Source organism: Haliotis rufescens, unplaced genomic scaffold (assembly GCF_023055435.1).
Source record: "Haliotis rufescens isolate VD_foot unplaced genomic scaffold, xgHalRufe1.0.p SCAF_2, whole genome shotgun sequence".
NCBI lineage: Eukaryota > Metazoa > Mollusca > Gastropoda > Lepetellida > Haliotidae > Haliotis > Haliotis rufescens.
Genome location: NW_025963890.1, coordinates 51,787,355 through 51,812,363, shown reverse-complemented (window position 1 = coordinate 51,812,363; position 25,009 = coordinate 51,787,355). Strand labels below are relative to the sequence as shown.

The following is a 25,009-nucleotide window of genomic DNA, read 5'->3' as shown; positions in this document are numbered from 1 at the left end:
GTGACACGAAGGCTGTGTGTGCATAGTGGTATTAATTCCTCTGTTTAATAGACCGCCTCCGTGGTCTAGTGGTAGAGCGTCCGCCCGGAGAGCGGAAGGTCCGGGGTTCGATCCCCGACCGCGTCATACCAAAAGACGTTAAAAGATGGTACTTGTTGTTACCCTGCCTGGCGCTCGGCATTAAGGGGCTAAAACAAGGACTGTTCGGCTCGGAGTCAGTATACTGTGTCTGAGTGGGGTATTCATGTTAAACTGCGGCATGATATCTCAGTGAGGAAGCACTATAAATCGGCATCAGTCCGGACTAGTACAAGCAGCCACACATACACACACACGAACATGCACGTCGTTATATAAGTGCAATAATCTTGGACGCGACGTTAAACCCCATTTCACCTCACCTCACCTTTAATCCCCGGCTGCGTCATAGCAAATGACGTTAACATATGGTACTTGGTACCTGGATAAAATAATACAGTCAATATACTATGTATGAGTGGTATATTCATTTTAAACTTCGGCATGTATCTCAGTGGGCTAGTTCTGCAAAACCGGCATTAGTCCAAACTAGCACAAACAGCCACACACAAACAAATTAAACACACGCTATGTGGGTGCAATAATATTGAACACGAAATAATAATATTTCACCAAACCTCTGTTAAATACGTATCTCTTATCATATCACTGTCAAGACTTAAGTGTATTTTCTAGACACACGCATTGCCATCTTGGGGCGAGAATGAGATGGGTAGGCCAACCTACATTCGGAACATACCATCACACAAGTTCCTCACCTACTAGCATGACATCACACGATAACACAGTACACCACCCTCACTAGTATTGAACACATTATGCTGGTAGGTGTACGATGTATTGGTATGATGAACCAGATGTGTGTTGCAGGGTGATGAAGGCGAGCGAGGTGATGCTGGACCACAAGGAACGGACGGCAGACCGGTGAGTAGCCAGGGTGACGTCAGCGGAATCAGGACTGGCGTTTCCTGATGGTATAACCATTATGTCTCGGCGCTTCTCTGGGTCTCTTGGGGATCAGTCTTAGTACTTCGCTGGATTATTCCAGGCACTCCTGTGGGTCAGTCTAGGCACTCCAGTGGGTCAGTGTTGATACTTCTCTGGATCAGTCTAGGCACTCCGGTGGGTCAGTGTTGGTACTTCTCTGGGTCAGTCTGGGCACTCCGGTGGGTCAGTGTTGATACTTCTCTGGATCAGTCTAGGCACTCCGGTGGGTCAGTGTTGGTACTTCTCTGGATCAGGCTAGGCACGCATGTGGGTCAGTGTTGGTACTTCTCTGGATCAGTCTAGGCACTCCGGTCGGTCAGTGTTGGTACTTCTCTGGATCAGTCTAGGCACTCCGGTGGGTCAGTGTTGATATTTCTCTGGATCAGGCTAGGCATTCCGGTGGGTCAGTGTTGGTACTTCTCTGGATCAGTCTAGGCACTCCGGTGGGTCAGTGTTGGTACTTCTCTGGATCAGTCTAGGCACTCCGGTGGGTCAGTGTTGGTACTACTCTGGATCAGGCTAGGCACTCCGGTGGGTCAGTGTTGGTACTTCTCTGGATCAGGCTAGGCACTCCGGTGGGTCAGTGTTGATATTTCTCTGGATCAGGCTAGGCACTCCGGTGGGTCAGTGTTGGTACTTCTCTGGATCAGTCTAGGCACTCCAGCGGGTCAGTCTTGGTACTACTCTGGATCAGGCTAGGCACGCATGTGGGTCAGTCCAGGCACTTCACTGGATTAGTTTATGCACTCATGTGGGTCAATCTAGGCACTCCAGTGTGTCAGTCTTGGTACTTCTAGTGGTCAGTCTAGGCACTGATGTTGGTCATTCTAGGCACTCCTCTGTGTCTCTATCATGGTTCGTGTTCCCTGATTTATGGGGGGATCAAGAGGCGGCTCGACTGTTGAAAGTTTCCCGGGCCCCTTTCCACCCATCTGTATACAATGATGATAATCATACATGTTACCAAAAGCCTCTTTAATAAGAAATAAATACACCATAATGTCTTCCACTGACGCCGTATATGTACCAAGGCAGCTGCGCAAGCAGACAGCGTAACCAGTCCTTTCCTGTAGCAGCACCACCTCGTGGTAATAGCTTCGAGCGAACCCAGCGTGCATATGACCCTCCCGTCCACAAGGCGTTCCCAGCGCTCCGGCTGCCGCAAGCCCCACCCTCCTCATTCGGCCTCTCAGCATCGTCAAGTATGAGTGCTGGGGCTGGTGAACACATAAGTGTTTCGTTAATTGGTAATTAAGGACTTGGTTTGGTTAAGACCACGGCGACAGAGATTTGAGCAGCTGGACGTGTTTTCACTCACATATCATCATTACGTGTTCACTTATTAATCCTAAAAACACTCACAGTCGGGACGTCTGGATTAGCCGTGCACGATATTGACCCTGAGTGAGTGCCTGGATAGACGTCTTCACCTCATAAAGTGGTCGTATTGTCAACAACGGGGGTGGAATCAGCGCACGACGCCGACCTCGAGAGTGCCTAAATAGACATGTTGTAGTCAGAGGAAAGAATGAATTATCAAATCACAATTTCTAGAACCTCTGTAGGATGTTTAGACAAGTACATACCGTTCGGTACTAAGGCCAACCAAACATTGTACTCCTCCTGAATGTTTGCCAACATCTGTACCTTGGCGTCCCAGACCGACCTTGAATGTTTGACCACATCTGTACCTTGGTGTCCCAGACCGACCTTGAATGTTTGACCACATCTGTACCTTGGCGTCCCAGACAGACCTTGAATGTTTGACCACATCTGTACCTTGGCGTCCCAGACAGACCTTGAATGTTTGACCACATCTGTACCTTGGCGTCCCAGACAGACCTTGAATGTTTGACCATATCTGTACCTTGGCGTCCCAGACGGACCTTAAATGTTTGACCACATCTGTACCTTGGCGTCCCAGACAGACCTTGAATGTTTGACCACATCTGTTCCTTGGCGTCCCAGACAGACCTTGAATGTTGACCACATCTGTACCTTGGCGTCCCAGACGGACCTTGAATGTTTGACAACATCTGTACCTTGGCGTCCCAGACAGACCTTGAATGTTTGACAACATTTGTACCTTGGCGTCCTGGACAGACCTTGAATGTTTGACCACATCTGTACCTTGGCGTCCAAGACAGACCTTGAATGTTTGACAACATCTGTACCTTGGCGTCCCAGACAGACCTTGAATGTTTGACCACATCTGTACCTTGGCGTCCTGGACAGACTTTGAATGTTTGACAACATCTGTACCTTGGCGTCCCAGACATACCTTGAATGTTTGACCACATCTGTACCTTGGCGTCCAAGACAGACCTTGAATGTTTGACCACATCTGTACCTTGGCGTCCAAGACAGACCTTGAATGTTTGACCACATCTGCACCTTGGCGTCCCAGACGGACCTTGAATGTTTGACTACATCTGTACCTTGGCGTCCCAGACAGACCTTGAATGTTTGACCACATCTGTACCTTGGCGTCCTGGACAGACCTTGACTGTTTGACAACATCTGTACCTTGGCGTCCAATACAGACCTTGAATGTTTGACCATATCTGTACCTTGGCGTCCCAGACAGACCTTGAATGTTTGACCACATCTGCCGTTAGTGTTATTGATGATACACAATGCCGTGTTTGTCATTGGTGGTGCACAGTGTCATTATTGTCATTGGTGGTACACAATGCCGTTAGTGTCATTGATGGAACACTTTGCCGTGTTTGTCATTGGTGGTACACAGTGTCATTATTGTCATTGGTGGTACACAATGCCGTTAGTGTCATTGATGGAACACTTTGCCGTGTTTGTCATTGGTGGTACACAGTGTCATTATTGTCATTGGTGGTACACAATGCCGTTAGTGTTATTGATGGTACACAATGCCGTTATTGTTATGGGTTGTCTAGCTGTCAACAATGCCATTGGTGAAAGAGGCGGTTTTGTTGCTATCAGTGCTGCAGTATGTCATCATTGCCCTGGTGCACAGTGACGGCCGGTAGTTAATGTCCTTTCCCATGTGGCACATATGTCGACGTCCCATTTCTTAAAAACAATACACTTTACAGCCTTTTTCTGAATATGTTCTTAACCTATTAACCCAGTTTAAAATATCCCTGCCTACCGCAACACAGCAAATCGACCAGTTCAACATACCGACGAGGAGTTGAGCTGAGCACATGTTCTAGTCACGCACTGTCTCCGCTGAAACAGCTGATGCAGGGATTCTTCACGTGATGCGTGATGCTTTGGGGAGGGGTTGGCAGGCATGGGAGGGGGAGTCTGGGACAGGATTTCATTAAGCAGGCTAACTAGGCATCAACCTCCTATTTCAATGATATTTGAAAAATGCAACTAAGAACTAAACGTCACGGGGACCTTACCACAAGCGTATTGCATTACACCCCATTTAGGAGAGGCAGTTACCGCAACTTTCATGTCATGCCTGTTTCAGAAATGAGTATTTATAAAGTGTATGTGTTTTAACTGTTAACCTCTGTAAAAAGGGGGTGGGGCTTGTGTATCAAGGGGTACGGTGGTCTGTAGAAAGGGGGGGGGGGGGGGACTTGTGTATCAAGGGGTAGGGTGGTCTGTAGAAAGGGGGGGGGACTTGTGTATCATGGGGTAGGGTGGTCTGTAGAAAGGGGGGGGGACTTGTGTATCAAGGGGTACGGGGGTCTGTAGAAAGGGGGGGGGGGACAATTTACGTGGGTGGAGTCCTCAAGCACAGGTGGCCACGTGGTGTATCACCCGCGATTCGCTGTGCGGAGTTTTGTCTGGCAGGATCCGCTGATCGGTTTGCCAGCACCATGCCCTGAAGCGCCCTCTAGTCACGACTGTGGTAATCATCTGCGATCTGAATCCTATTTGGTTTCACCCACACCCATCTGACGCACAGCAGCATTATGTGACTGTAAACTGTTCCTAGTGACCCAGCGTCTGGACGGACATCAACACTCTAACTGTAAACTTTTAAGTGACCCAGCGTCTAGACGGACGACAACACTCTAACTGTAAACTGTTTCCAGTGACCCAGCGTGTAGACGGACATCAACACTCTAAATGTAAACTGTTTACAGTGACCCAGAGTCTAGACGGACATCAACACTCCAACTGTAAACTGTTTACAGTGACCCAGCATCTAGACGGACATCAACACTCTAACTGTAAACTGTTTACAGTGACCCAGCGTCTAGACGGACGTCAACACTCTAACTGTAAACAGTTCCCAGTGACCCAGCGTGTAGACGGACAACAACACTCTAACTGTAAACTGTTTACAGTGACCCAGAGTCTAGACGGACATCAACACTCCAACTGTAAACTGTTTACAGTGACCCAGGGTCTAGACGGACATCAACACTCTAACTGTAAACTGTTTACAGTGACCCAGCGTCTAGACGGACATCAACACTCTAACTGTAAACTGTTTCCAGTGACCCAGGGTCTAGACGGACATCAACACTCTAACTGTAAACTGTTTACAGTCACCCAGCGTCTAGACGGACGTCAACACTCTAACTGTAAACAGTTCCCAGTGACCCAGCGTCTAGACGGACATCAACACTCTAACTGTAAACTGTTTACAGTGACCCAGCGTCTAGACGGACATCAACACTCTAACTGTAAACTGTTTACAGTGACCCAGAGACTAGACGGACATCAACACTCTAACTGTAAACTGTTCACAGTGACCCAGGGTCTAGACGGACATCAACACTCTAACTGTAAACTGTTTACAGTCACCCAGCGTCTAGACGGACGTCAACACTCTAACTGTAAACAGTTCCCAGTGACCCAGCGTCTAGACGGACATCAACACTCTAACTGTAAACTGTTTACAGTGACCCAGCGTCTAGACGGACATCAACGCTCTAACTGTAAACTGTTTACAGTGACCCAGAGTCTAGACGGACGACAACACTCTAACTGTAAACTGTTCACAGTGACCCAGAGTCTAGACGGACGACAACACTCTAAATGTAAACTGTTTTCGGTGACCCAGGGTCTAGACGGACATCCACACTCTAACTGTAAACTGTTTACAGTGACCCAGAGTCTAGACGGACGACAACACTCTAAATGTAAACTGTTTACAGTGACCCAGAGTCTAGACGGACGACAACGCTCTAACTGTAAACTGTTTACAGTGACCCAGAGTCTAGACGGACGACAAAACTCTAACTGTAAACTGTTTACAGTGACCCAGAGTCTAGACGGACGACAACACTCTAAATGTAAACTGTTTACAGTGACCCAGAGTCTAGACGGACGACAACACTCTAAATGTAAACTGTTTACAGTGACCCAGCGTCTAGACGGACGACAACACTTTAACTGTAAACTGTTTACAGTGACCCAGAGTCTAGACGGACGACAACACTTTAAATGGAAACTGTTTTCGGTGACCCAGGGTCTAGACGGACATCAACACTCTAAATGTAAACTGTTTCCAGTGACCCAGAGTCTAGACGGACGTCAACACTCTAACTGTAAACAGTTCCCGGTGACCCAGAGTCTAGACAGACATCAACACTCTAACTGTAAACTGTTAACAGTGACCCAGCGTCTAGACGGACATCAACACTCTAACTGTAAACTGTTTACAGTGACCCAGAGTCTAGACGGACGACAACACTCTAACTGTAAACTGTTCACAGTGACCCAGAGTCTAGACGGACGACAACACTCTAACTGTAAACTGTTTACAGTGACCCAGCGTCTAGACGGACGACAACACTCTAACTGTAAACTGTTTTCGGTGACCCAGGGTCTAGACGGACATCAACACTTTAACTGTAAACTGTTTACAGTGACCCAGAGTCTAGACGGACGACAACACTCTAACTGTAAACTATTTACAGTGACCCAGAGTCTAGACGGACGACAACACTCTAACTGTAAACTGTTTACAGTGACCCAGCGTCTAGACGGACATCAACACTCTAACTGTAAACTGTTTACAGTGACCCAGAGTCTAGACGGACGACAACACTCTAACTGTAAACTGTTTTCGGTGACCCAGGGTCTAGACGGACATCAACACTTTAACTGTAAACTGTTTACAGTGACCCAGAGTCTAGACGGACGACAACACTCTAACTGTAAACTGTTTACAGTGACCCAGAGTCTAGACGGACGACAACACTCTAACTGTAAACTATTTACAGTGACCCAGAGTCTAGACGGACGACAACACTCTAACTGTAAACTGTTTACAGTGACCCAGCGTCTAGACGGACATCAACACTCTAGCAAAGGAACGTGCTTAAATGTGTAACGTCATTGTTGTTGTAATAAAGACACTGACGTTACGGAATTTAACATGTTTGACATTTAACCTTAAAACAGTGGTACAATTTAACAACCTGTCTGTCCTTTAAAGAAATGACGATTTTTCCAAAGCCCACATTTCCCCGCCGACTGGTGCCTTGACCTTTGCGTCTGACCTTGAATTACCGTCGCGGAGCGGAGATGTACGCTGCGATGACGTGGTTATGGCATCACGAACGTCGCCTTCTTCAGGGCAGGCAGGAGTAGTCGCCTAGTTATAATGTTTGACCAGGTAGTCTGATGTGGCTGTGTTTGCATACTTACATAATCACACAGTTCGCCTTTGAAGTGTCCCGTGTTGGTTGTTGCAGGGCGCTCCGGGAGTTCCAGGGAACCCGGGACTGCCAGGAACCGATGGAATAAAGGTACGTTCAGTATACTAAACAGGAATAGCCATTCAATCAATCTCAGCATAATCCTGCTGCGAGATATATAGATGTTGTTCTTGTGTAGTGCAAAAAACTTTTCCTCATTTGTCAGTCCCTCATATCTGGCACATTTCCAAGTCTTGGTCAGAATAACGTTGTCAGTTCTTTACTGGACGAGCGGATCGTGTAGGGTCATATGTCTATGCTACTGTGTGTTTGGTAAAGGAAGCCACGTCAACGTCCCTCTGCCGTAACACCCCCCCCCCCCCCCCCCCCCCACACACACACACACACACACCCACCCCACCCCACACACCTCTCTCTCCCCTCACTCTCTCTCCCCAATCTCTCGCCCTAACTCTCTTTCTCCCCTCTCTTTTCTCTCCTGCCTCTTTCTCTCGCTCATTCGCACTCTCTGCCCTCTCTCTCGTCACTCTCTCCTCTCTCTCTCATCCACTCTCTCTCTCATTCACACACTCTCTCCTCTCTCTCTGACCCCACTCTCTCATTCACACTTTCACTCTCTCTCCCCCTCTTTCTCCCTCTCTCTGTTTCCCTTCTCTCTCTATCTCTCTCTCTCCCCTCTCTCTCACCCACTCTCATTCACACACTCTTTCACTCTCACTCACTCACCTACTCTCTTATCTTACTCACTCACTCCATCATTCACTACACTCAAATTGTTTTGCTCCCCCTTTCCTCTCTCTCTCTCCCTCTCCCTCTCTCTCACCCTCTCTCTTTCTCTTTCTCTCTCTTATAATAGTTGTCAGAACAGATGCAGGGGCGAGGTTGGTGTCTGACAGTTCTGCTGTAACCATCAGCTCTCTTGCATCAAGTCAAGGAATGCCACTGGCGGAAATACGCAAAGGCTTGACGATGTTGAGCTCAGAAATCTAACCAAAAATATGTCTGTGTCAACACACTGAACAAAGAGTTTGTAGTATATACACACACACATATATATATACACACAACAACAATCACCCATGGCGGACAGACGAGAAGTAGCGAACGTTCGCCTGTCTTGACTCGTCCCCAGTACTGCTGTAGCTGTACTGAGCGCTCACATGGGTCTTGTCACGAGTGAGTGAGGAGGTCATTGTCTCACACACGTCACCCTAGCAATTGTTCCACAGAGGATAAATTACAACCGACAAGTCACACACCCTCTCTTCACGCATCGCTCTCTCACACATCTAACAACTCATGCACTTTCTCACTATCCATCTCCCCAGCAGGACATAACCCTTGTTCCCGATTCCATAAAACAGCGCCACTCCTTCTTCAACTCACTTCAAAATCCTCGTAACCCCCTCCTGTTTACACCTCCCAAATAAGTAACGTACATGCGTTTATTCCGTAAGTAACTTATTCTTGAGATTGCTTACAGGGAGTAACCGCTCCCTCCCCCCTCCCTCCCTCCTGTGCACGAGCGACCGGTGGAGCGTTCTCCTCGCCGCAAGCCGGCAGTACATATCACGAGGACTGTCTGTCCGTCGCTCTTTTTCCCTCGCCGGTAGTGGCTACAGGACACTGACAGACGGGAGGAGCGTGTGTACGGGAGGTCGATATGAAGGAGATACTGACGTTCCGGTTGCTACTCCTAGTGCACATAGCTACCCTCCCCTCCTTGCAACAATCCTCACGGGTGCGTTATCTCTACTTTAAGGGGGACCCAGGCGAGAGGGGTAGAGACGGAGGTAGGGGACCCCCCGGGACCGACGGCCGACCGGTGAGTACATTGTACATTTATCATATATTGGAATATATCCTGTTAGTGCGGGTATGCTGATGTATGCATATATCACAGTGAAATATCCCAGGTATGCATATATTGGGGTGAGACATTGTAAGTATGTGGATGCGCGCCAACTATGTGCATGTGTGACAGCGGTATGGGAGAGAGGGCGTCTCACAAAGAATTGTATTTTTGAAAAATATGATTGTGCAGCGTTTTCGGTTGACGTTCTCAGATATATTAACGGTGTAAAGATAGTGGTGTAACGGCGACTACATATAGCAACTACAAGGCTTGATAGCAAGTTTGGTCGCCTCTGTCAATGAGCGGCAGTGGGTGTACACGTGTCTTATACACGCTCATGTTGTGAGGATGGCGGAAAACACAGCACGACACGAAATATCATTGCCCGTATATTCTCTGGACGGTGTCTTCTGTCACCCAGACTTAAACCTGTTAATCCACGTCCATAAGTGTGTTCCTCTTAGCAAAGGAAACGTTTAGGTTTGAATGTCCTTTTTATGATGGCAACATCAGATGAGCGACTTACGTATAGGTTTGTAGCAATGGGGTCACGTAAGTAACATGTAACAAAGATCAAATGCTTGAACCTCGAGCTCTGGAGAACGATGCTGCTCTATGCTAGTGGCTAACGACCCTTGAGCTGCTCTATGCCAGTACCTGGCTGCCCCATGAGCTGCTCTATGCCAGTACCTGGCTAACCAGGAGCTGCTCTATGCCAGTGCCTGGCTACCCCATGAGCTGCTCTATGCCCGTGCCTGGCTACCCCATGAGCTGCTCTATGCCAGTACCTGGCTACCCAGGAGCTGCTCTATGCCAGTACCTGGCTAACCAGGAGCTGTTCTATGCCAGTGCCTGGCTACCCCATGAGCTGCTCTATGCCAGTGCCTGGCTACCCATGAGCTGCTCTATGCCAGTACCTGGCTAACCAGGAGCTGTTCTATGCCAGTGCCTGGCTACCCCATGAGCTGCTCTGTGCCAGTGCCTGGCTACCCAGGAGCTGCTCTATGCCAGTGCCTGGCTACCCATGAGCTGCTCTATGCCAGTGCCCAGCTACCCCAGGAGCTGCTCTATGCCAGTGCCTGACTACCAAGGAGCTGCTCTATGCCAGTGCCTGACTACACATGAGCTGCTCTATGCCAGTGCCTGGCTACCCATGAGCTGCTCTATGCCAGTGCCTGGCTACCCCATCCATGAGCTGCTATATGCCAGTGCCTGGCTACCCATGAGCTGCTATTTGCTAGTGCCTGGCTACCCATGAGCTGCTCTATGCCAGTGCCTGGTTACCCACGATTTGTTCTTTGCCAGTACTTGGCTACCCATGGGCTGCTCTATGCCAGTACCTGGCTGCCCCAGGAGCTCTTATATGACAGTACCTGGCTACCCGAGGAGCTGCTCTATGCTAGTTCCTGGCTACACATGAGGTGATCTATGCCAGTGCCTGACTACCCAGGAGCTGCTCTGTGCCAGTGCCTGGCTACCCCAGGAGCTGCTCTATGCCAGTGCCTGGCTACCCAGGAGCTGCTCTGTGCCAGTGCTTGGCTACACATGAGCTGTTCTATGCCAGTGCCTGACTACCAAGGAGCTGCTCTATGCCAGTGCCTGACTACCCATGAGCTGCTCTATGCCAGTGCCTGGCTACCCAGGAGCTACTCTATGCCAGTGCCTGGCTACACATGAGCTGCTCTGTGCCAGTGCCAGTGCCTGGCTACCCCATGAGCTGCTCTATGCCAGTGCCTGACTACCAAGGAGCTGCTCTATGCCAGTGCCTGGCTACCCAGGAGCTCCCTTACTTGGCCAATAACCGAGACACACCGAAATGATCACCAGAGCACGTCTCTCTGAGAGAGTACAGCATTCTTCAATCCTGTGTTATAATGATGGGAATGTAGCAAATGTGCAAGTAAGCGTTTTAGATTATTTTGTTCAAGACCCAGATTTCTCCAAGGCCACGTCGTACAAGATTTCTGCTCGACCATGACGAATGCGAGGGTCGCTGTTTTTTAACATTTTTTCGGATGTATTTTGTAAATAACCATGCTGCTAGGTTTGTGTTGTGGCACAACATAAACTGTCAGTCACACATGATGATTGTTATAGCGCCTTTGCAATATTCATGTTTGTGTTTTGTGTTTAACTAGGCATGTAGGTTGTTGTGTGAGTGTATTACATTACAAGCGCTACACACTTACATCAGACAGATTTTTTACAACTGGCTTTCTGTGAGTAAGCTGTGAAGGAGTGGGAGGGGAGAGTTTGTTGACCTGTTAGCATGTCTATTGTGCGTACCATTCTTACTAGCGTTGTCTGTACCCTCTAACCAGCGTCTGATGGTGTACCTCCCATCTCACTACCGTCTTCGGTACCTCCCTTCTCACCAGCGTCTTCTGTACCCCCCTTCTCACAAGCGTCTTCTGTACCTCCCACCTCACTAGCGTCTTCGGTACCTCCCATCTCACTAGCGTCTTCTGTACCACCCTTCTCACTAGCGTCTTCTGTATCTCCCTTCTCACTAGCGTCTTCTGTACCTCCCATCTCACCAGCGTCTTCTGTACCTCCCATCTCACTACCGTCTTCTGTACCTCCCATCTCACTAGCGTCTTCTGTACCTCCCTTCTCACTAGCGTCTTCTGTACCTCCCTTCTCACCAGCGTCTTCTGTACCTCCCATCTCACCAGCGTCTTCGGTACCTCCCTTCTCACCAGCGTCTTCTGTACCCCCCTTCTCACTAGCGTCTTTTGTACCTCCCACCTCACTAGCGTCTTCGGTACCTCCCATCTCACTAGCGTCTTCTGTACCACCCTTCTCACTAGCGTCTTCTGTATCTCCCTTCTCACTAGCGTCTTCTGTACCTCCCATCTCACCAGCGTCTTCTGTACCTCCCATCTCACTACCGTCTTCTGTACATCCCTTCTCACTAGCGTCTTCTGTACCTCCCATCTCACTACCGTCTTCTGTACCTCCCTTCTCACCAGCGTCTTCTGTACCTCCCTTCTCACCAGCGTCTTCTGTACCTCCCATCTCACTAGCGTCTTCTGTACCTCCCTTCTCACTAGCGTCTTCTGTACCTCCCACCTCACTAGCGTCTTCGGTACCTCCCATCTCACTAGCGTCTTCTGTACCACCCTTTTCACCAGCGTCTTCTGTACCTCCCTTCTCACCAGCGTCTTCTGTACCTCCCATCTCACTAGCGTCTTCTGTACCTCCCATCTCACTACCGTCTTCTGTACCTCCCTTCTCACCAGCGTCTTCTGTACCTCCCTTCTCACCAGCGTCTTCTGTACCTCCCTTCTCACTAGCGTCTTCTGTACCTCCCATCTCACCAGCGTCTTCTGTACCTCCCATCTCACCAGCGTCTTCTGTACCTCCCTTCTCACTAGCGTCTTCTGTACCTCCGATCTCACTACCGTCTTCTGTACCTCCCTTCTCACCAGCGTCTTCTGTACCTCCCTTCTCACCAGCGTCTTCTGTACCTCCCTTCTCACCAGCGTCTTCTGTACCTCCCTTCTCACTAGCGTCTTCTCACTAGCGTCTTCTCACTAGCGTCTTCTGTACCTCCCATCTCACTAGCGTCTTCTGTACCTCCCATCTCACTAGCGTCTTCTGTACCTCCCATCTCACTAGCGTCTTCTGTACCTCCCATCTCACCAGCGTCTTCTGTACCTCCCATCTCACTAGCGTTTTCTGTACCTCCCATCTCACTAGCGTCTTCTGTACCTCCCATCTCACTAGCGTCTTCTGTACCTCCCATCTCACTAGCGTCTTCTGTACCTCCCATCTCACTAGCGTCTTCTGTACCTCCCATCTCACTAGCGTCTTCTGTACCTCCCATCTCACTAGCGTCTTCTGTACCTCCCATCTCACCAGCGTCTTCTGTACCTCCCATCTCACCAGCGTCTTCTGTACCTCCCATCTCACTAGCGTCTTCTGTACCTCCCATCTCACTAGCGTCGTATGTACCTCCCATCTCACTAGCGTCGTATGTACCTCCCATCTCACTAGCGTCGTATGTACCTCCCGTTATTAGCTTACATGGCTTCTTGTCTGACATCTGAAAGTGTTACTATGCATGTCAGTGTGTGACGAAATCCGTTATACTAGAATGTGAGAGTTCAGATATATGAGCTGCTTCGCACAACAAATCTAACTATTTCGACACATGGTGACGGTAAAATTCTGTACTCATTGTGTATATTGAAAACATTGAAAATGTAAAGTTAAGTATTTTTGATGAAAAGGTGACATTAACGTTTCTCATATCTAAGTTCTACTCCGTTGTGTTTCCGATGATAACTGTATCGAATTTCACTTGACGCCTCAGTGTTTCGTGTACTAACAATATGGGTTCGCGATGTCCCATTAAGATCTCATTTGTAAATATGTAAAAACACTCAGATATCCTACATCAATTTCCGACGTGTCTGGTTCCCATGTAAATGAAATGTTTTCTGTTGATATGCCCAGATATTTAACACAAGACTGATGCTTCAGGGTGTTAGTGTACAAGTTCCTACTTATACGTTACACCTGATCAGTTGAACTCGACTGACACAGGCATGCCTTACATAGTCCTGACAAGCATGGGTTGCTAAACACCAGTTCTAACCCGGATCTTGACGGGGCAATATTGGGTATGGACTCATGAACTGATGGTATCTTAGATAGAGAATGTATTGATGTGTATTTAATAGTATGCTGTGAGATATAGTTGTATGAACAGAAGGTTCTGAGGAACTGGTGGCTGTTTTTATACGGAACATTATTGTGAAGCCCAGTCCCAGATAGAGGTGTTAGATATAGAGACGGTCAGTGTATGAACAGAAGGTTCTGAGGAACTGGTGGCCTGTACCCGTTTTTATACGGAACATTATTGTGAAGCCCAGTCCCAGATAGAGGTGTTAGATATAGAGACTGTCAGTGTATGAACAGAAGGTATGGTATATAGACATGATATATAGATGTATGTTCCGATGGTATGTGATTATATGGTGTGTGAGATATAGATATATGTTCAGATGGTATGTGATTATATGGTATGTAAGTTATAGATTTATATTCAGATGGTATGTGAGATATAGATTTAATTTCAGATGGTATGTGATTATATGGTATGTGAGTTATAGATTTATATTCAGATGGTATGTGAGATATAGATTTATGTTCAGATGGTATGCGACATATAGATATATTAACTGTTGCCATGATAGACATAAATCAGTGTGATCATGTGTTGGATGAAGGAGCGAGTACGGTTTTACTCCGATCATCGTTACTCCCGCAATATAGAACCAATAAGAACATAGTGAAGATCACTAATGAACTAGCGGCCCCATACAGAGCTCTAACAAGGTTATACCATACAATGTAGATCAGTAGCACATGACATTCTTTGTCATGTGTTATTTTGGAGTGGGGTTGAGTTATATGGCCCGTGGCGACGCTTCCGTTGCAGTGTCGGCGGCAAGTGTCTCCATGATATGTTTATGTGCCTCGCTGTTCAAACAGATGGCAGTACGAACACGTGACGCGCTTCAACCCGGTGCTTAATGATTAAACTGTTCCAAAGAGGTGTTAATGTCAGTCCTATGTTTCACAAAGTAATCATAACGTGTCCACTAACAGGTAGTAAACAATTACTTGTTCACAGAGTTGAGTACCATAGATCAGGTCCGATACCGAGACATCGCAAAGCCGTTCTCCAGATATCTCATCGCCTCCTATGTAGGAACAAGTGTTGGAGTAACTGTAAACTACATATACTCGCAGACGCTTCTGTGAATGAGATCTGGCTTAGCGGGTCACGTCGAGATTGGGGTTGTCGAGCACCTCGCCGTGTCGACAGGAGTGCTACTATGTCAAGGCGTTGAACGTGCATATGTAAACAGATGCCCAGGATATATATGTAAATAGGTGTTCAAGAAGTATTTGTAAAAGCGAGTTGAAGATATGTATATAGATATGTAAACAGGTGCCCAAGATATATATGTAAACAGGTGCCCAAGATATATATGTAAACAGATGCCCAAGATATATATGTAAACATGTGTTCAAGATATATATGTAAACAGGTGCCCAAGATATATACGTAAACAGATGCCCAAGATATATATATGTAAACAGGTGTTCAAGATATATATGTAAACAGGTGCCCAAGATATATATGTAATCAGATGCCCAAGATATATATGTAATCAGATGCCCAAGATATATTTGTAAACAGATGCCCAAGATATATATCTAAATAGGTGTTCAAGATTATGTAAACAGATGCCAAAGATATATAGGTAAACAGTTGTTCGAGATATATATGTAAAGAGCTGCCCAAGATATATATGTAAAGAGCTGCCCAAGATATATAGGTAAGAAGATGCCCAACATATATATGTAAACAGATGCCCAACATATATAGGTAAACATATGCCCAAGATATATATGTAAACAGATGCCCAAGACATTTATGTAAACAAGGGTTCGAGATATATATGTAAATAGATGCCCAAGATAAATAGGTAAACACATGCCCCCGATATATAGGTAAACAGATGCCCAAGATATATATGTAAACAGATGCCCAAGATATATATGTAAACAGGTGTTCCGTGAGTGAGTGAGTATGGTTTAACGCCGATTTTAGCAATATTCCAGCAATATTACAGCGGGGGACACCAGAAATGGGCTTCACACATTGTACCCATGTCGGGATTCGAACCCGGGCCTTCGGCGTGACGAGCGAACGCTTTAACCACTAGGCTACATCCCTAAACAGGTGTTCAATATATACTGAACCGCAAAAGAAATGTCACCATGGATAGATATATGAGAAACCTTATTTGTCCAAACACTGTAAACATACTTTGAGATATATTAAAAAGATGAAACTAATCATCAAGGTTGAAATTAAAGGGTCAAATGTTCTTAAAGTGAAACACAACACTAGTCTCTGAGAAAATGGCATCGTAAGTCAGTATCTCTTGTGTCCGCCATGTGCATTAATGACTGCCGTGCAACGTCGATACATGGAATGGATGAGGCGGTTGATGAAGGTCATAGGCACTTGAGCCCACACTCTGAGGAACGCATGACGCAGTTCAGCTGCAGTTGTCGGCCTTGGTCGGATGTCATTCAGCCGTCTTTGAAACTCGTCCCACAGGTGCTCAATGGGATTTAAATCGGGACTGAGGGCAGGCCACTGCATGGTTCTGATGCCATTCTGCTGGAGGAAGTCTCGTTTTGCTCTCGCAGTGCGGGCACGGGCATTATCATGTTAAAACTCGTGGTTGCGGCGACGTGCCAAATGAGGTATGACGTGTAGTTTCAAGACTTGAGCAATGTACCGAACTGCTGTAACACCATGGCCTCTCCTTGGACAGATTTTCTGGAAGACCACAGGGTCGACCCTCTGTGGAAGACTAATTCCTTCCCACACTATGATGCTCGGACCACCCCACGAGTCTCTCTCAACAACACAAGCATCTGAATAACGTTCCCCATGGCGTCCCCAGACTCTCTCTCTCTCTCTCTCTCTCTCTCTCTCTCTCTCTCTCTCTCTCTCTCTCTCTCTCTGCCATCTGCTGTTGAGAAACAGTAACGGCCCTTGTCTGAGAAAAGGACTCTTCTCCACTGCTGGTGGCGCCAATCCTGGTGCTGTGTTGCCGACTGAAGACGGTCCCGGCGATGACGTGGTGTCAGAATGGGTCCTCGGTGTGGCCTGTGACAGTGGAGGTGTCTGCTCGTCAGCTGGTGTGTCCTGGTGTGTCCCCATGGTCTGTCGAGCAGTTTCCACAGCAGTAACAAAGCGATCTTGAAGATGCTGTCGCACAATCTGACGATCCTGACGTCGGGTGGTGACCCTTGGTCTTCCACTACGTAGATGGTCATCTGTAGTGTTGGTGGTCTGGTACCGTTACTGGAGCCTGTATATGGTACTTACGTGTACTTGAAATGCATTGGCTACTTGCCGGGCGGTTTGTCCAGCTTGTAGTCCTCCAAGGGCTTGGTGTCGCTGATTTCTTGTCAATCTTGGCATGTGGTAGCAATTCAATAACGAATGATTGTTATTCGATCTGGGTGGATTTTTATAGGGCAAGAAATGGGGGAACGTATGTGCATCGGGTTACCATGGCCGTTTCCGTGATGCGTTTTGGCGATCGGTTTTATTGTCGCCTGCTTTGTTTTTTTATCATCAAATTTCATTTTTCCAAACAAGGTAATGTTAAATTTTAGAAACTCTGACAAAAATAACCCAGATATTGAAATGATAACTTTTCATGCAATGTTACTTGGGGTGACGTTTCTTTTGCGGTTCAGTATATATATATATATATATATATATATATATATATATATATATATATATATATCTGGTGTAGCTCTATGAACTTACAGGGATACCAGGTGTTGGTCTAACTCTGTAAACAGACCGAGCACTCTATAAAACCTATTGGAATATTTTCATGTCACTGTCATATCTTGTCAGTTTTTTTACAAGCACCAAGGTTTGTCAAAGTAATCAACGCCTTAACTAAAACATGCATTCATGCCTTTGTATATATATAGCCACTTTGTCAGGTGGCACTGCTAGTATGTGGAATACAGCGTACTTGACGGGTTCACGCGGGGCTGGAGTCATTCTGGACAACAGGTAGACCTACGTCGATACTTTCCCGAGATTTAATGTTCAGATAGCCGAGCCTTAATGTCCGTACTGGGCTGTGACTGGTCAAGCCGTGGTTCCTACATTCCTCGATGCGCTTAGATCACACCGTGTAAAGCTTCACGCGTTCCAGCCTCGGTCGCGTCAGTTCAGTTTGCGAAAGGTCAGTGACTCCATTGTTCTGGAAACATGCTGGATGCTGCAATTGTCAGTACATTCGTCACCACTCGCCCCTTTCCGTAACCTGCAAGAAGACTAGTCCCCTTATCGATGAATGGTATGTGCGAAAATACGACAGACCAATCAGAATGCGCGTACGACTTCAAGTACTTCAGCCAAAGAATCCCTCCGGAATAACTTTTGACATACCTCTTGCATTAAAAATAGATAGACACAGTTAAATATGTTCAATCATACTGTATAAATACCGTAAATCCCGATGTGTTGGAACATATATGACATGGAGAAATATATGTGAATCATTACGCAACGAGTTGACAATATTTTTAACTATGCCCGTTTGCACTTAGACGGAACTCAGTCGCAAAAATTGACCACGAGAGGGACACGAGTCGCTATTCGGCTTGTCCTGGAATAACACGAGTAGGTCACGAATGTTGTCAGTACCGCAGTAATACCAGTGAATGAGTGAGTAGGGTTTTACGCCGCTTTTATTCCAGCAATATCACGGTGGAGGACACCAGAAATGGGCTTCAAATAGTGTAATGTCGGGAATCGAACCCAGGTCTTCGGTGTGACGAGCGAAAGCTTTAACCGCTAGGCTACACGACCGCCCCGCAGTGATATCACAGCGTCAGAAGATGACTGTAATTATCTGAAAGTGACATTTGTGTGTGTTTTGAGATGTCCGGTATATGAGATACCTGTTGCTCCGTGACATGGAATTATGACTTCCGCCAGAATCTGATTTACGATTTGCCTGTGGCCTGGTATGTGTGCTTTGACCCGTGCGGTCTGTGCGGCCTGTGTGGACTGTGCGGCCTGTGTAGACTGTGCGGCCTGTGTGGACAGTGCGGCCTGTGTGGACTGTGCGGCCTGTATGGACTGTGCGGCCTGTGTTGACTGTGTGGTCTGTGCAGTCTGCGTGGACTGTGCGGCCTGTGTGAACTGTGCGGCCTGTGTGGACTGTGCAGCCTGTGTGGACTGTGCAGCCTGTGTGGACTATGCGGCCTGTGTGGACTGTGCGGCCTGTGTGAACTGTGCGGCCTGTGTGGACTGTGCGGCCTGTGTTGACTGTGTGGTCTGTGCAGTCTGCGTGGACTGTGCGGCCTGTGTGCACTGTGCGGCCTGTGTGGACTGTGCGGCCTGTGTGGACTGTGCAGCCTGTGTGGACTGTGCAGCCTGTGTGGACTATGCGGCCTGTGTGGACTGTGCGGCCTGTGTGGACTGTGCAGCCTGTGTGGATTGTGCAGCCTGTGTGGACTATGCGGCCTGTGTGGACTGTGCGGCCTGTGTGGACTGTGCGGCCTGTGTTGACTGTGTGGTCTGTGCAGTCTGCGTGGACTGTGCGGCCTGTGTGCACTGTGCGGCCTGTGTGGACTGTGCGGCCTGTGTGGACTGTGCAGCCTGTGTGGACTGTGCAGCCTGTGTGGACTATGCGGCCTGTGTGGACTGTGCGGCCTGTGTGAACTGTGCGGCCTGTGTGGACTGTATGGACTGTATATGGAGTCAAAGCATTAGGTTTATCAAAGCACTTTGTGTCGGACGCCTTGGCCCACATACCAGGCAAGCAGCACAGCCCCGTCTCAGTGGGCGCACACTGGGCGGCAACACGAATATGGGACACTGTTCTTGTCGCGTTTGTACCGTAAAGTGCACTGACCCACTTCCCTGTGAGAACGGTGACAACTGGAAACATGTCTGTGAAACACTGATTGGTGGAATGAATGGTTCAGCTCACTTCAGATGGGATATTGCTGGGTGCGGCGATGAACAACGAACACAGAAAACTAAGCTCAGATGAAACTTCACATAGTTCACGAACGAAACGATTCGTTCTTCTGCCTTTATCCTAGCCAGTGTCGAAACGACCACATATTTCCTTTAGCCAACACCTCACACAATTTCAGAACGACCCGATACTTCCTTTAGCCAACAATAGCTCACACAATGTCAGAACGAACAGACACTCCCTTTAGCCAACACCTCACACAATGTCACAACGACCAGATACTTCCTTTAGCCAACAAGATCTCACACAATGTCAGAACGAACAGACACTCCCGTTAGCCAACACCTCACACAATGTCACAACGACCAGATACTTCCTTTAGCCAACAAGATCTCACACAATGTCAGAACGAACAGACACTCCCGTTAGCCAACACCTCCCACAGTTTCAGAACGACCAGATACTTCCTTCAGCCAACAAGATCTCACACAATGTCAGAACGTCCAGATACTTTCTTTAGCAAAACACCTCACACAATGTCAGAACGTCAAGATACTTCCTTTAGCCAACACCTTCCACAATGTCAGAACGTCCAGATACTTCCTTTAGCAAACACCTCACACAATGTCAGAACGTCCAGATACTTCCTCTAGCCAACACCTCACACAATGTTGGAACGACAAGATACTTCCTTTACCCAACAAGATCTCACACAATGTCAGAACGACCTGATACTTCCTTTAGCCAACACCTCACACAATGTCAGAACGACCAGATACTTCCTTTAGCCAACACCTTCCACAATGTCAGAACGTCCAGATACTTCCTTTAGCCAACACCTCACACAATGTCAGATCGACCAGATACTTCCTTTAGCCAACACATCCCACAATGTCAGAACGTCCAGATACTTCCTTTAGCCAACACCTCACACAATGTCACAACGACCAGATACTTCCTTTAGCCAACACCTCACACAATGTCAGAACGACCAGATACTTCCTTTAGCCAACACCTTCCACAATGTCAGAACGTCCAGATACTTCCTTTAGCCAACACCTCACACAATGTCAGATCGACCAGATACTTCCTTTAGCCAACACATCCCACAATGTCAGAACGTCCAGATACTTCCTTTAGCCAACACCTCACACAATGTCAGAACGACCAGATACTTCCTTTAGCCAACACCTCACACAATGTCAGAACGTCCAGATACTTCCTTTAGCCAACACATCCCACAATGTCAGAACGTCCAGATACTTCCTTTAGCCAACACCTCACACAATGTCAGAACGTCCAGATACTTCCTTTAGCCAACACCTTCCACAATGTCAGAACGTCAAGATACTTCCTTTAGCCAACACCTTCCACAATGTCAGAACGTCCAGATACTTCCTTTAGCAAACACCTCACACAATGTCAGAACGTCCAGATACTTCCTCTAGCTAACACCTCACACAATGTTGGAACGACAAGATACTTCCTTTACCTAACAGGACAATGACCTATAACACGAGTATGTCTGTGGTTGTGGTGTGGGTGTGAGGCCCCATGTGTCCTGGAAGAAGTCAACACACCTTCGTCAAAACTGCCACGACCTAGACAGACATGTTATGTATCCGCACACTGCGTAGCCTGTGTACAAATCTACGTCTGCTGTAGAGACCTGGACTACATCGCGCCTCTGAGTTAATGGTGTTCGACAGTTACATCGTGGGGAGTCTTTAACCCTGCTTATAGGACGCATACAATTCTTGGTGACTGTATATTTTATCATATGCACATTTTCCGTTGGGGCCTATCTTGCTCATCTTCATCTTCCTCCTACCTGTACACTGACCGCAAGTGTTGCAATACTATAGTTTGCCTTTCCTAGTGTGAGACTTGAATTAATCATGCAATGTTTTTGGTTGTTAAACTGGAGATAGCATGCAAAGGTATTTTGATAGGATGTCACAATGGAGTCTGTTCGCCGCCCTTACAAATGTTGCAGACGTTATTGTTGAATAGCGTCAATAGTGTACAGGTTTGTGATTGATTGGGGTCAGAGATATGCGGGTCATTAGCCCAAATAAGTCGTGAAATCGTCCAGTGATCAAATGGCGATTTCGACCAGTGCGCTATTGAACTCGCAACTAGAACTCGTTGTTTGCCGTGATAGGACACGCACATATCCATCGTACTCTTTGTCGCGGTCCACCCGCTACCCCTTTGTTCACAGTGGTACCCACCAGTGGGCGGACCTCACACACGGGGTTAACTGTCAGGTCACAACTCAACTTATAAACCTACTGGCTGTTTGTGTAACTCGATATTGAGTTTTTTAAATTGTGGTAACACCTCGTAGGAGGGCTTACTATCATTGTAAACCCTTGACAGAACAAAAACTACGAACAGCCTACGAGACGCACGTGCAGATTTCGTGCCATTGCGAGACGCACGTGCAAATTTCGCACCGTTGCGAAACCCACGTGCTGAGGTCACCGGTTTCATTGAACCGAGTTCACGACTGCAGGCGATATTTCATCTCCGATACAGGTTATACATTTGAGAGTTTCTCCTACACATATCCTGGCTTGCCCGTATCTTCAGGTCCCCTTGTCCCTAATGACCAGGCGGGTGCTACTGCAGGCGTCACGCGTTTCATAGAAGCATAACGCGTGGAAGCAGATGATGCGGGAAAAGGTGTTTCGACAAGATTCGAAGGCATAGTTGGGTCGTGGATTCGAATCCCAGATTTGCTCCGATGTTGATCCATGGCCTGCTAGGAGCACGGAGGTGCTGGTAGCGTTCCGCAAATAGAATCTGTGACCTGCATCACGGTGGGTTGCATTCCCCCAGATACGCAGTGACGTAACACTGTCACATGTGACGGGGACTACACTCACGATCTCACCTCACAGTTCATCTGTTAACCAAGGTCTGTAACAGCTACATGCAGGGTTCATTCAGATGTCTGCATATTGTCCTCTAATGTCCGGTCATGGTATTTGAGACCGCCTCCGTGGTCCAGTGATAGAGCGCCCTCCCGGAGAGCGGAAGGTCCGGGGTTCGATCCCGGCCGCGTCATACCAAAATGCTTTAAAGGATGGTACTTGTTGTTACCCTGTTTGGCGCTTGGCATTAAGGGGCTAAAACAAGGACTGTTCGGCTCGGAGTCAGTATACTGTGTCTGAGTTGGGTATTCATGTTAAACTGCGGCATAGCACCTCAGACTGCCTCCGTGGTCTAGTGGTAGAGCGTCCGCCCGGAGAGCGGAAGGTCCGGGGTTCGATCCCCGGCCGCGTCATACCAAAATGCTTAAAAGGATGGTACTTGTTGTTACCCTGTTTGGCGCTTGGCATTAAGGGGCTAAAACAAGGACTGTTAGGCTCGGAGTCAGTATACTGTGTCTGAGTGGGGTATTCATGTTTAAACTGTGGCATGGCATCTCAGTGGGCTAGCACTACACATCGGCATTAGTCCGGACTAGTACAAGCAGACAGACACACACACGTCGCTTTATAGGTGCAATAATCGTGGACACGACATTAAACCCCATTTCACCTCACCTCACCACGTGATATTTGAGGGTGGGGTACCCTAGTCGTTAAAGCGTTCGCTCGTCACACCTCATGGTACAATGTGTGAAGACAATTTCTGGTGTAAAAATATTGCTAAAAGCGGCGTAAAACCACAGTCCCACACTCACTCATAATATTGGGGTTGTGTACTCCAGTGCAATCCGCAGAAAATGTTCCTATCTAGACGGATCTTGTTTTGTAATAAAACTGTCAGCAGGGCCCACGTGCACAAAGCAATCTCAGCGGTCAGCAGACATTCCAGACTTCCAGACATCGCCGAGCTTGTAACAAGGCAGTATCACATACCACCGATAAAAGACGAAAGAGAACATTGTGAACAGCATACTTAGGAAATCTCTGCAGCAATAGCATGAGACACAAAGGTAATACTTTCCTAACGACACCACTTGATATGGAACAAGATGGAGTAGATGCAGAGACAGCCGAGGCATCAGACCTGCTCACGGGTGCTTCCCAATGTACCGTCTAAGCTATCCGGAAGAAAGTAATGGTTTAGCTACAACTGTAGTCTGGTTCCCAGACGCTAGAAAATAAATATAAAAACCAACCCAGCTTAAGTCAAGAGCGAGTTATTGCCTCAGCTCTGACATTAAGCATTCTGGGCTCCGTATGGATTTTTTTTCCTATTTTGTAGATATATATTTTGAATAAACATTACTTTATTTCTGGAGCTAACTGTTCGTCTACTCCACCTGAAAATTACTCAAACAGCATATGGAAAAATCTGGCTGAAGCATACTGAATGTCCTACTGACAAAAAGGAGTCGCCTGAATCTCTACGAGACTGACAAGAAGTATCACATAACCTTGAAATGGGCAGCCAAGAATCGCACTTAGAAAACTAGATGAACCATCCACACAGAATCCAAATGAATATTGGAAACTAGTAAATGATTCAACAGGAAGAAATAGAGAATCTCACCGAGTGTCTTTTGATATCATATATATTAACGAGTGTCGTCCTGTTTGAGTCAGGTTTGGATGATAAATGGTGTTGATCAAACAGATGAAATTTCTTTTGTTACATAAAATATATTTTAGTACATATCACTGATCAGATGGTGTATCTTGCCTTTGATACATTGTTGAAGTAGCTTGTAACGTAGACCTTTTTTTGCTTTGATTTGCTAAGTCAACAAAACCCGCATATCTTTAATACAAACTTCCACATGGATATCCCAACCTGTTCCCTCATCTGTTAGTGTTAAACTGGAAAAAAATGTCTATATCAAAAGTGATTGGGGGTCAATAAATGTGTTGATCTCAAGAGGCACTTCCTCACAAAGACTAAACCAGTTGAAATTTGAATAATGGATAATTCAAGAAAGCAATAAAGAATGTGGAAACCAAAGCCATGTGAGCGTG

The 25,009-nt window shown here is 47.1% G+C and overlaps 1 protein-coding gene across 11 annotated transcripts in view; it reads left to right on the top strand.

Annotated features, from left to right (window-relative positions):
* Positions 1–25,009, top strand: part of LOC124126572 (collagen alpha-1(IX) chain-like) — a 250,922-nt gene that overhangs the window by 209,660 nt on the left and 16,253 nt on the right. For all 11 annotated transcript variants that reach the window (XM_048400127.1, XM_048400125.1, XM_048400134.1 and 8 more), the window contains 3 exons: positions 910–963; positions 7,677–7,730; positions 9,403–9,465. In XM_048400127.1, coding sequence (XP_048256084.1) covers positions 910–963; positions 7,677–7,730; positions 9,403–9,465 — 171 coding nt within the window. The remainder of the gene's footprint in view (positions 1–909; positions 964–7,676; positions 7,731–9,402; positions 9,466–25,009) is intronic.